The 12,936-nt window shown below is 57.5% G+C and overlaps 1 protein-coding gene across 1 annotated transcript; it reads left to right on the plus strand.

The window, feature by feature from the left end:
• Positions 1–12,936, plus strand: EPHB4 (EPH receptor B4). Its single transcript, XM_040972876.1, has 16 exons — positions 1–139; positions 2,532–2,602; positions 2,757–3,044; positions 3,765–4,161; positions 5,167–5,322; positions 5,431–5,763; positions 5,992–6,116; positions 6,561–6,726; positions 8,286–8,388; positions 8,542–8,606; positions 8,692–8,805; positions 8,889–9,136; positions 11,724–11,939; positions 12,205–12,354; positions 12,464–12,657; positions 12,777–12,936. Exons 1-16 carry the CDS (start codon positions 88–90, stop codon positions 12,934–12,936), a joined length of 2,838 nt encoding a protein of 945 aa, XP_040828810.1. The 5' UTR covers positions 1–87.

Here is a 12,936-nt window from a genome sequence, read left to right on the forward strand (position 1 = left end):
CGTCCACCCGCCAGGCTTGGGGGTCAGAACTGGGGGGGCTAGGGCCCCCCAAACTCGGATCGGATCCAGCCTGAGCAAGGCGGCGCCATGGAGTTCCGAGCGCTGCTCTGTTGGGCTTCCCTCGCCGCCGCCTTAGAAGGTGAGTTTCCTCAAGGGGCGCCCCACCACTCCCGGGGGCCCCCCACAAGTTGGGCTTGAGAGCGAAGGGGCCGATCTTTCTCCATCCAGACCCCGGCAGCCCCGCTTCCAAACACTTGGGACCAATAGCGCAGGAAGGGGGGGTGGACAGGGAGGAGGCGCCCGGCGGGGAGTGGAGCTTTCTTTTGTTTGGGAAAACGATGGAGCCGGGCTCCTGCTCGGGACATTCCCCTAGACTTGTACTCGCGGCGCCAGAGATCCTTGGCAACCTTTGCTTCCTCCCCACCCCAGTCCTCAAAACTATCCCCAAAGTTTCTGCCACCCCGACCCTTTCCCATCTCCCCACCGCGACTGCAGCCAGCAGCGGGGAGAGGGAGCGGAGGCCAGGAGGGTGGAACTTTGCGCTGGGCCCCTAGCTGCCCCCTTCTTCCACCGCCTCTTCCCTCACTGTCGCACCTTGATCTGTACTCGGTGCTGCTCGTCAGGCCGGCCCTTTCCACAGCCTCCCAAGCCGCTGGCTTCTGCAGACGCCCTGCCCTCCTCCCACCCCCCACCCCGGGCTGCACCCCAGCCTTCTAAATCCCAACCCTGCCTGAGCACCAGGTTTTTCCCCAGGCCTAGGAGCTCCAAGAAACTAGGCTGCATGAGCTCCCCTACCCCCCCAACCACCACCTTCTTGGGGCTCTCAGATTTCCACTTTTGCCTGCCTTCCCTTCCAGATGCAGCCTTAAGGTCCAGGAACCCCAAGCTAACCTTTTCACATCCCTAATCTCCCTTCATTGATCTGCCTCCCTGTCTCCCCAGCCCCCTTTACTGCCTGGAATTAAAGGAGTCTCTGAGGGAGTGGGCCATGGGGAAAGCACCTGGAGAGGAGGAATCAAAGGCTACACCCGGTTGGGCAGCTCTGCTCTGGGCTGGGGATCAAAGGCAGGGTGTGTGTGTGTTGGGGGGGCATTGAAAGGAGGACTGTGTGAGCCAGGCTGGGGCTAGAGGGAGAGAAGGAAGGTGGCAAGAAGGAATGAGAGATGGCCAGGGGAAATGCCCATCCAGCCCCCTGTCCTTCTGCTGGGCTGACCCCTGGGCAGATGTCACTTCCACCATGGGGGTGGGAGGGGAGACTATCTCCCATTTTACAGATCAGGAAACTGAGGCTGGGAAATGTTCATGTATGTAAAGTCCTGTGCCACTCCCCCTAAAGGAGGGTGGCAGGGGGAAGGCTGAGGAAGAAGGAGGAGGAGGAGGAATGGACGTGAAGTGGGGTAGGCGGGATGAAAGAGGCAGGTGACCATGGCCAGTGGCCACCGGGGAGGTGGGAGGGCCAGTGCAGCAGGGCTGCTGGGCACTGGCCCCCAGGACCGCCCAGGCAGAGACAGTGTGTAAATTGGAGACAGGAAAACACTATCCACGCTGGAACAATGGAGGGTGGAGACGGCTGCGTCTGTCCACCCTCTTCCCAGAACCCCGGGCATCCTGTCCCCAGCCAGCGGGGTTGTCTCCTGACACCCATCTGGGCCCTGGGCCTCACCTCGGGCTGGCTGTGTTCCCACTGCCCCTGCCATCATGCCTTGGCCTGGGTCGAGTCCACCCCCAACCTCACTTGCTGCCTCCCCTGGGGGCCTCCTCACATGCCCCCCCTCCACCCCGACTTCGCTCACCCTCCCCTACCAAGACCTGTGGGGCTTTTTCTACTCCCTGGACCCCTCCCTGTCCTGACAGTGCAGGAGCAAGCCAGGTGTGCCCCCCCTTCACACACCCCTGCAGCCTCCTCCCCTTCTCCTTGCCCTAAATGACTCCAGATGTGAGGCCCCTGCAGGGGCCGGGCTGGGCACCCAGCATTCCAGGCCTCTGTGCTTCTCCCTCTGAAAGTGGCAAACTGGAGTTGGGGGGCAGTGGGAGTTAGAGGAGGGTGTCCGCCCCCCCCCCCCCAGGGCCCTGTCTAGGTGAGAGAGGGAAAGAAAGAGCAGAATATTTGTTCTGGGAATGGTAGGGGGTGGGGGGAGTTGGACAGGAATGTGGGGCCTGAGATGGGCTTGCAGGGAGGGGTGTTGGCTTGGCAGGGTGGGAGGGGGCCCTGACCCAGGTGGGGTCAGAGCCAGGGCAGGGTTCTCGTTTTAACCCTGTGTAAGACACCGAACTTTGTTGCCTTTGCAGCCTCCTGGTTTCTGTTCCCTCTGGCAGGGCACAGCCCTTTTGGGAATCTGGGGCCAGCTGGTGCCTGCCAGCTGCTGGGGGTGGTGCCAGAAGTCCGAGGGGAGGGTGTTGCAGAGGGCAAGTGTGCCCCCTCCTGTCTGTTCACCTGCTGATCGTAGCTGAGAGGTAACCTGGTATACCTGCTGCGTTTCCCGACAGCACCCTGCACCCAAGCACTGACTGTCTGCCCACCCCTCTCTTAGAGACCCTCCTGAATACAAAATTGGAAACTGCCGACCTGAAGTGGGTGACCTTCCCTCAGGCAGATGGGCAGGTGAGCCGGGGCCAGGCGCTGGGGTCGTGGAGAAGAGCGGGAGGAGGGGGCCAGGGTACCTGCACTGTTGCTGCCAGCTTCACTGTTCCCTTCTGGGCAGGGGTCTTGCGAGCCGCTCCCCTGTGCCCACACATGCTTGTCCTTCTCCATGCAGTGGGAGGAGCTGAGTGGCCTGGATGAGGAGCAACACAGCGTGCGCACTTACGAGGTGTGTGACCTGCAGCGCACCCCGGGCACGGCCCACTGGCTGCGCACAGGCTGGGTTCCTCGCCGTGGCGCTGTGCATGTGTACGCCACACTACGTTTTACCATGCTGGAGTGCTTGTCACTTCCCCGGGCTGGCCGCTCCTGCAAGGAGACCTTCACCGTCTTCTACTATGAGAGCGACGCCGACACTGCCACAGCCCTCACGCCAGCCTGGATGGAGAACCCCTACATCAAGGTACCCTGGGTACCTCACAACAGCTGAGGCATGGCTGAAGGGTGGGGTAGCGTGGGGTTGAGGGGGCTGAATGGGGCTGCCCGTGGAGGCCCTCCCTCTTCTGGGCCACTGAATCCCCACTGTGCTCTAGCCCACTGCCTTTCTCCCATTCCTTAACCACATATCTGGGTTTTTGTTTATTTTTAATTGGAAAGGCAGATTTAACTATGAGGAGGAAAGACAGAATGATCTTCTATCTGCCGGTTCACTCCCCAAATGGCCACACTGGCTAGAGCTGGGCGTTTTGGGATGTGAGAGTGTCCTCCAGGTCTCCTATGTGGGTGCTGGGGTCCAAGGACCTGGGCTACTTTTCCAGGGCACAAGCAGGGAGCTGGATGGGAGTAGCCAAGACACGAACCGGTGCCCATATGGGATCTCAGCGCTTGCAGGTGGAGGATTAATCCCACTCTCCTGCGATTCACTCCTCTGTTAGTTGGGCTCAGGTCAGAGCTTGGTATGGCTCAGATCTTGGCAGATGCCAGTGGACGGTGGGGCAGATGTGCAGGATACAGGCTGGGATTACTGGATAGTGCTGGAGCCTGAAGGAAGAGAAGGTCCCTGGAGAAGGTGGGGAGAAGGTTCTAGAACCTTCTTGGTATATACCGAGGAGGTTGGGGAGGGGCTGCTGCTGGGGTCCTCAGGGCTGTGTGGACAGTGGCAAGGTGTCTCCCATCACCACAGGTAGACACAGTGGCCGCAGAGCACTTGACCCGGAAGCGTCCTGGGACCAAGGGCACGGGGAAGGTGAACATCAAGACGCTGCGTCTGGGCCCGCTCAGCAAGGCCGGCTTCTACCTGGCCTTCCAGGACCAGGGCGCCTGCATGGCCCTGCTCTCCCTGCATCTCTTCTACAAGAAGTGTGCACAGCTCACCTTGAACCTTACCTACTTCCCAGAGACTGTGCCCCGCGAACTCGTGGTGCCTGTGGCCGGGATCTGCGTGGCGGACGCTGTCCCTGCCTCTGGCCCCAACCCTAGCCTGTACTGCCGGGAGGATGGCCAGTGGGCCGAGCAGCCTGTCACAGGTTGCAGATGTGGTCCAGGCTTTGAGGCCGCTGAGGGGAACACCAAATGCAGAGGTGAGAGCTGGGGAGCAGAGGTTCCTGTGGCGGGGAGCATGTGGTCCCCTGCTCTTGGGCCAGTGGAAGTATCTCCTGGGAGCAGCTTTTGCCTCCTGGGCCCTGGCTGCTGAAGGGCCTCTTCTTGGGGCACCCCCGTCATGATGGGCAGTGTTCTCTTTCTTCCAGACATTTCCCAGCACATCTCTCTGCATTCTTTTTGGAAGCTGGCTGGGGTGCAGGACTATCCTTGGTTAGGGGACACCTTGTTGGGCTCAGGACAAAGATATTGTGGTTTCTGTTTTTAAGTTTAGTGATCTGAAAGGCAGAGTGGCAGAAAATCTTAGAATCTTCCATCTGCTGGTTCATTCCCCCAAATGGCTACAATGGCCAGACCAAAGCCAGGAACTTGGAGTTTCCTCTGGGTCTCCCAGGCAGATGCAGGGTCCCAAGGCTTGGGCCATTCTCTACTGCTTTCCCAGGCCGCAGCAGGGAGCTGGATGGGAAGTGGAGCGGCTGGGACATGAACCAGTGCTCTTATATGATCCCAGCACTTCCAAAGCGAAGATTTAGCCACTTGAGCCATGGTGCTGGGCCGTACTTTCTTATTTTGAAGATTTAGAGAGAGGGAGGCATGAGAAGGAAAGAGATCTATCTGCCACCTCCTGGTGCGCTCCCCAAATGACTGCGCTCCCCAAGTCTCAGCCAGGCTGAAGCCAGGAGCCTGGAACTGCTCATGTGGATGCAGGATAGGCCATCTGCTGCTACATTCCCAGGCTCCTTAGCAGGGATCTGGGTTGGAAGTGGAGCAGCTGGAACTCAAACCAGTACTCAGTTATATGCATCTGGACATATTGCTGGCTCCATGATGTCTGTGTAAAATTGTAGGTTCACACAGGGTGTTTGGGCCCCACCAGGTGGCCAAGATGAGGGTTGGGAAGGGCAGGAGCTGTTCTCCCATCTTGGCATTTCATGCAACCTTAAAAGCAGCTTTTTTTTGTTGGTGATTCTCCCTGTCTTTCTCAGCCTGCGGCCAGGGAACCTTCAAGGCCTTGTCGGGGGAGGGCTCCTGCCAGCCATGCCCACCCAACAGTCACTCCAACACCATCGGGTCCACTATGTGCCAGTGTCGCATTGGGTACTACCGGGCCCGTGCAGATCCCCAAAGTGCACCCTGCACGAGTGAGTTCACGGGGCGTCCCTTCCCCTGCATGCTGGCTACCCACCCTCCCTTCCCCTAACCCCACATCTGTCCCCTCCCCGCCTCTGCTGACACTCTGATTTCCGCAGCTCTGCCCTCTGCCCCGCGGAGTGTGGTTCCCCGCCTGAATGGCTCGGCATTGCACCTGGAGTGGAGTGCCCCCCTTGAGTCGGGCGGCCGAAATGACCTCACCTATGCCATCCGCTGTCGAGAGTGCCGCCCTGGGGGCTCCTGCACGCCCTGTGGGGGAGACCTGACCTTTGACCCTGGCCCCCGAGATCTGGTGGAGCCCAGGGTGGTAGTGCGGGGGCTGCGTCCCGACTTTACCTACACCTTTGAGGTCACTGCCTTGAACGGGGTGTCTTCCTTGGCCAGCGGGCCAGTCCCATTTGAGGTCGTCAATGTCACCACCGACCGGGAAGGTAAGACTGGGGGTCGGGCTGGGGTAGGGAGATGGCAGGGAAGATGGGGTGTGGAAAGCATAGAGGGTTGGGGCTTCTGGGGCAAGAGGCAGAGAGCAACTGAGAAAGGTGGGGTGGCGGGAGGGCTAAGGGCTGGGAGGCAAAAATCTGTGGCCAACCCGAGCGTAGCAGCAGGCTGAGCCAGGAGAGGGGCTGCCCAACAGTGCCCCCGGGATCTCTTTCCCACAGTGCCTCCCGCTGTGTCTGACATCCGGGTGACCCGCTCCTCACCAAGCAGCCTAAGCCTGGCCTGGGCAGTTCCCCGGGCGCCCAGCGGGGCAGTGCTGGACTATGAGGTCAAGTACCACGAGAAGGTGAGGATGCCTGGCCACACGGGTTGGGTAGCAACCCTTGCCTCCAAATTGCAAAGGCACCAGGATCTTTAACTTCCTGCACCTGACACTGCACGCAGGACATTGCACACTCGGTGTCTCATGTGTGGTATAAACATAACGTGCATGGTGAGCTTCAGATTCTAAAACCACCATAGCACAATATGGCTTATGCAGCTATTCTAAGCCTGATGCTGGAAAAAGATGGATAGGCCCAAGTGTTTGGGGTGAGGGCTGCTCAGTAACTCACCTGGCACATACCTACGTGGGACTTCTGAGGCTGCCGCTGCTTCATCAGGACCGCCACGCCAGCCATGGGGATCCCAGGGTTGGTGACTGGGGTGAGGGCAGGGGAAGACAGAAAGAGTGGTAAGGGCTGCTGGGGAGCCCCTGACTTACCCCCAGACCCCTCTTCCTTCCGGCCAGGGTGCAGAGGGCCCTAGCAGCGTGAGGTTCCTGAAGACGTCAGAAAATCGGGCTGAGCTGCGGGGGTTGAAGCGCGGGGCCAGCTACCTGGTGCAGGTGCGGGCGCGATCCGAAGCTGGCTATGGGCCCTTCGGCCAGGAGCACCACAGCCAGACCCAGCTGGATGGTGAGCCTCCGGCGAGCGGGGTATGGGCAGGAGGTCTTACCTATGCCCCTCCTTTCAAGGGTCCCCTGCCCGTCCCCACTCCCAACCCACAATATTCCTCAAAGAACTGGAGATGTAATTCCCATGCCTGTCAACCCATTCATGGAAGACATACAATCCAGTGGATTTTTCATGTATTCTAAGGGTGATGCGAGACTCACCACAGTTCATTTGAGGGTGCTTCCCAGCACCCTAGGAAGCAGCCCAGTATCCCTTAGCCTCCTCCCGTGGCCACCCCACCCTAGCAAACAGTTGCCTCATTCCTGTCCGCACTGACTCAGGCATTCTACGCATTTCATGCAAACAGGATCCACATTGCGTGCTCTGGCCTGACCAAAGCTTGCAGTTTCCTTCTTGTTTTGGGGTTCATGTGTGTTGGCCCATGAATGAGTATTTGGGTTTTCTTCAGTGGCTAAGGAATAACCCATTGCATTGATCCAACACATTTACTGTATTCCCATATACATCCACAGACACTCAGGTTTTCCATTCAAGGGCTATATATGTTTTTTAATTCTTTGCCTTTGGGAGATTTCTTCCAGATGAGGCTCTTTCTAGATCTCAGTACACGGGACCTTCAAAAAATTGGTGGAACATTCATATGCTGTCATGGATTAAGCTGCAGCTTCTGGTACTGGAACCCTGTGTCCCTGGTTCGAGTCCCAGCTGTTCCACTTCCGATCCAGCTCCCTGTGGATGCACTTGAGGGGGCAGCATACAACCCCTGCTACCCCTCTGGGAAGCTGGATGGAGTTCTAGGCTCCAGGCTTCTGCCTGGCCCAGCCCCAGCTGTGGCCATTTGGAGGATAAACCAGCAGATGGAAGATCTTTCTGTTCTTTCTTTTGCTCCCTCTCTCTCTGCTGCTCTGCCTTTTAAATAAATTAATATTCTAAAAGCTTCCTATTTTACCTTATAAAACATTATTTGAAAGCCAGAGTTAGAAGGAGAGGCAGAGAGAGGGGTCTTTATTTCACTGCTTCACTCCCCAAACGGCTGCAGCGGCCAGGGCTGTGTCAGGATAAAGTCCGGAACTAGGAGCTTCATCTGGGCTTCCAACCAGAGTGCGGGGACCCAAACTCCTGGGTCATCTGCTGCTTTCCAGTCAGTAGCAGGGAGCTAGATCAGAAGTAGAGCAGTAGGACTCAGCCTGGTGCCCACATGGCCCAAGTGGAGTCTTTAACTCGCCATGCCACAATGATGCCCCCCGCCCCAACTTCATGTTAAGAAACTATGCATGAATTTCAAAGATGTGTTTTTGCCCCACGATCAGCTTAGTTCCCAATTTCATTTTCCATGAACTTTCTGAGGTTCCTTCATATTGGTCATGGAATAAAAATCGAACCTACTTTGGGAGCAATAGGGTCAGGACAGCTGTTGCCTCCTGTTGTTGCCATGAGGAGCACTTGGCAGCTCCTGGTGGCTCCATGCTGTGCCACACTGTGCGGTGCTGTGTTGGGGGCTCAGGGCCAGGGCTGGGTCCTGCAAGGGGCCACTTGCTGACCAGCTCCTCTTCCCCTAGAGGGTGACAGCTGGCGGGAGCAGCTGGCTCTGATCACTGGCACAGCAGTCATGGGAGTGGTGCTGGTGCTGGTAGTCGTGGTCATCGCCATCCTCTGCCTCAGGTAAGGGCCCTGAGAGCCCTGGCTGTAGCCACCTGCCATCCCACCAGTCTGTTGTCTCATGTCCTCCTTCCCAACTGCCCCTTCCCTGTATTCCTCTGGGGATGTAGAGATGCTGTCTGGGTTGATCCCGTGCTTCTTTCCCACTGGCCATAGGAAGCAGAGCAGTGGGAGAGACGTGGAGTACTCGGACAAACATGGACAGTATCTCATCGGGCATGGTGGGTACACCTGTCCCTGGGGGAAGCTGGGGCTGGGAACAGGAGTGGTGGGAGCTGACAGACAGGCTCTGTATCACCCCCACAGGTACGAAGGTCTACATTGACCCCTTCACTTACGAAGACCCCAATGAGGCTGTGAGGGAGTTTGCCAAAGAGATCGACGTCTCCTATGTCAAGATTGAAGAGGTGATTGGTGCAGGTAAGTGGGTGCTGGCATTGTTGGAGGGTGGAGCACACCAGAGGCGGTAGGTGGCTGAAGCTGCACATCTGTGTTTGCCATAGGGGAGTTTGGAGAGGTGTGCAGGGGACGGCTCAAGGCCCCTGGGAAGAAGGAGAGCTGCGTGGCCATCAAGACCCTCAAAGGTGGCTACACGGAGCGCCAGCGGCGGGAGTTCCTAAGCGAAGCCTCCATCATGGGCCAGTTTGAACACCCCAACATCATCCGCCTGGAGGGTGTGGTCACCAACAGCGTGCCTGTCATGATCCTCACTGAGTTCATGGAGAATGGCGCCCTGGACTCCTTCCTGCGGGTAAGCTGCCCTGGGCCGGCCGTGGGGCCATCTCCTTGTCCCCTCAGTTTCCCATCTGAGAGACACGGAGCTCCTGGTTCTTGCCTTTTCATCTGGCCTCTCTGTGGATCCAGCTGACTTATCCAGTCGGCACTTGTCATTTTTCCTTAAATTGGTTCCTCATACTTGGTGGAAAGGCGGAGACAAAGAAAGTCTCCTCTTTGCTGCCCAAATGCCCACAACAACCCAGGATAAGCCACGCCAAAGCCAGAAACCGAGAACTCCATTGGGGTCCACCGTGTGGGTGGCAGGGACCCACAAACTCGAGCCATCACCTGCTGCCTCCCAGGGTGCCAATGTGTAGGCAGTAAAGAGGCTGCCAAGCTGGTTCAGGCCCAGGCTGTCCTCTCCCAGTGTGGTGAGCAATATCAGCCATGCTGACTGCCCATCCCGCTCCTTTATGAATACTTCCTCGGCCTGCCTGCCAGCCCCTGTCCACACTCCCGGGAAGCAAGCCAAGGACGTGGCGCTTGGGGCTTCTGCTCTTGGGGTGCAAATGGTCTCTGGGGGAGCCTAAAGAGTAACGAATGGACAGCCCAGATCAGATGGGAGAAGTCAAACAGAGTCTTGGCCAAGTGGCTGGAGGGGCAGCGGGCCCCAGGGCACGTTTATTCTTGTTCCTTTACCAGGGTTTACTGAATTGCAGTCTTTTTTTAGCTTTACTAGGTAGCTTTCTTAAAAACATTCTGCTCCGTAGAATAACACTGCACATAGCAGAATACCCGATTGGTTTCTCTGACGGTTTCAAAAATTCCCCTGACCGCTGCTTATCCAAACCAAGGCCCAGCTATTGCCAGCTGCTGCCTCTGGAGTTTTTTTTTTTTTTTTAGTGATTTGTCAGTTTGAAAGAGTTACAGAGAAAGAGAATCGGGCCTGGCGGCTAAGGTCCTCACCCTGGATGCACCAGGATCCTATGTGGGCGCCGGTTCTAGTTCCGGCGGCTCCACTTCCCATCCTGCTCCCTGCCTGTGACCTGGGAAAGCAGTCAAGGACAGCGCAAAGTCTTAGGACCCTGCACCCACATGGGAAACCTGGGGGAGGTTCCTGGCTCCTGGCTTCGGATCAGATGAGCACCAGCCGTTGTGGTCACTATGGAGTGAGTCATCGGACGAAGGATCTTCCTCTCTGTCTTTCCTCCTCTACGTATATCTGACTTTCCAATAAGAATAAATAAATCTTTAAAAAAAAAAAAAAAGAGAGAGAGAGAGAAAGAGAATCTTCCGTGCTAGTTCACTTTCCAAATAGCCCAACAGCCAGGGCTGGGCCAAGCTGAAGCCAGGAGCCAGGAAAAACTTCTAGATCTCCCATGTGGGCGTAGGGGCCCAAGGACTTGAGCCATCCTTCACTGTTTTCCCAGGGGCATTAGCAGGGAAAGTGGAGCAGCGGGATTGAAATGGGTGTCCTCATGGGATGCCTGTGTGGGAAGAAATGACTTAACACACTGCGCTACCAGGCTCACGGAGTGTGGATAGTCTGAGGCTCGTCCAGTTCCCCTCTGGGGTCATTGCAGTGAGCGGCTGCTGGGGAGGGTAGAAGACGGGAGACCCAGAGATGCCCTGGTAGGTGTGAAAGGGTCGTGAGGAATGGGGTCGTGTGCTGTAGACTACAGGTGGAACCCCGAGTAGGCAGGAACTGAGCACACTGAGGTCCCAGGGATCAGAGCAGAGCAGCAGTGGGGGTCTTGAGGTGGGTGGGCCTGGTGAAGCCCTTTGGGGTATGGGGGGGGGTTTAGGTAGAAGAGGGAGGTGACCAGGAGCTCCCCCTGGCTGGGTACTGGGGACACGTGCGAGGCTATCGTTTGGCACTAGGCAGAAGTGGCTGGACCTGGGAGGGACACGCATTGGAGGCAGGGCTAGCTGGCAGGTGAGGCGGACAGGAACCCAGCACACAGTGAGGTCTCCAGTTGACCTCCGCAGGGGCTTTTCCCACACACTTCCAGTTACCATGACCGAGGGCAGGTGCAGGCTGGAGGATGAATTTGGAACTTGGTTTTTGTCTCTGGTCCCTGGTTTGCTGGCACCCCTAGCTGAACCCATAAGATGGGATCACTTAACTGCCTGAGACTGGCCAGTTAACTTCAAGGTCCAGGTTAGCGTCGGCACTGTGGTCACCAGTCATTGCTTTCCTCCCCACTGGTCTCTGGCGGGGCAGAAGCTAGAGGGCTGAGCAAGACTACTGCTGGAGCAGGCCATATGGTTGGCTACCTGGAGACAGGCAGCACAGGCCTATGGCAGAGCGGGATTCAACACGCTCGATTCAAAGCATCCGGATGGTATAGTCTGAGTGTAAAACAGTACTGTCGGGGAAATGGAAGCCAGGACCTTTAAAAATCCTCATAAAATTGGATCGAGAGGGACCCAGAGTGTGTCTGCCATGGTGGCACAACAGTGTATGCTTGGGTGTTTGAGATAGGAGGCCAGCTCATCTGGCCCACCTTCTGGCGGGGGAGTTGTAAAGGGAGTCCATAAGTGTCAGAGGGTTCAGGAAGCAAGAGGGGAGACTGGGTTGGGGGACCTAACGATGCCCGCTTCCCTTGTCCACTCCCCAGCTGAACGATGGGCAGTTCACGGTCATCCAGCTGGTGGGCATGTTACGGGGCATCGCCTCGGGCATGCGGTACCTGGCAGAGATGAGCTACGTCCACCGGGACCTGGCCGCCCGCAATATCCTGGTCAACAGCAACCTGGTGTGCAAGGTCTCTGACTTTGGCCTCTCACGTTTCCTGGAAGAGAACTCGTCTGATCCCACCTACACGAGCTCCCTGGTGAGGCTGTGGTCCCAGGGCTGGGCGCGGGGGCTGAGCTGCATCCTTAGGACCGAGTGAGGGCTGGGAGGCTGGAGTGTCGGCCTCTGGTTCAGAAGGGGATGACATGGGAACAAAGGGTGGAGATGATGGTCAAGTTCCAGGAACCTGGCCTGCAGGTATCTAGGAAAATAACTGAGTTGGAGAGTTGTGGGGTCCTGAGTATAGGGGCAGCATGTCTGGGTACTGGAGCCCTTCACTCACCTTTTCCTTCCCTCTTCTGCAGGGTGGGAAGATTCCCATTAGATGGACGGCCCCCGAAGCCATTGCCTTCCGCAAGTTCACTTCAGCCAGCGATGCCTGGAGCTACGGGATTGTCATGTGGGAGGTGATGTCCTTCGGGGAACGGCCATATTGGGACATGAGCAATCAAGATGTAAGTGTGCCCTGTGGTCCTACCAAGGGGATGTGGGGTTCCCTGGGCATCTTGGTCCCCGCAAGATGATTTTATCCATTGACTCTCTCTTCCCCCACCATCGTTTCAGGTGATCAATGCCATCGAACAGGACTACCGACTGCCCCCACCCCCAGACTGCCCCACTTCCCTGCACCAGCTCATGCTGGACTGTTGGCAGAAGGACCGCAATGCCCGGCCCCGCTTCCCCCAGGTGGTCAGTGCCCTGGACAAGATGATCCGGAACCCAGCCAGCCTCAAAATTGTGGCCAGAGAGAACGGCGGGTGAGGACCAGGAGTGTCAGCTCACCTAGGCACATCCTCCATCCCTTTGGGGCTGGTTGGGTGGATGGTCCCTCACCCTAGCCAGGCCTGGGCTCACTGCTCCCTAACCCTTGTACCAGCGCCTCCCACCCACTCCTGGACCAGCGGCAGCCTCACTACTCAGCCTTCGGCTCAGTGGGCGAGTGGCTTCGAGCCATCAAGATGGGAAGATACGAGGAAAGTTTTGCAGCTGCTGGGTTCGGCTCCTTCGAGCTGGTCAGCCAGATCTCCGCAGAGTAA

This window comes from Ochotona curzoniae, unplaced genomic scaffold (assembly GCF_017591425.1).
Source record: "Ochotona curzoniae isolate NIBS_2020 unplaced genomic scaffold, NIBS_Ocur_1.0 contig_2321, whole genome shotgun sequence".
Classification (NCBI taxonomy): Eukaryota; Metazoa; Chordata; class Mammalia; order Lagomorpha; family Ochotonidae; genus Ochotona; species Ochotona curzoniae.

Coding starts and splice junctions, on each gene's coding strand:
- EPHB4 (XM_040972876.1), top strand. CDS start 88: ATGGAGTTCCGAGCGCTGCTCTGTTGGGCTTCCCTCGCCGCCGCCTTA. Junction 4,162..5,166: donor GGGGAACACCAAATGCAGAG/GTGAGAGCTGGG, acceptor TGTCTTTCTCAG/CCTGCGGCCAGGGAACCTTC. Junction 9,137..11,723: donor CCCTGGACTCCTTCCTGCGG/GTAAGCTGCCCT, acceptor TCCACTCCCCAG/CTGAACGATGGGCAGTTCAC.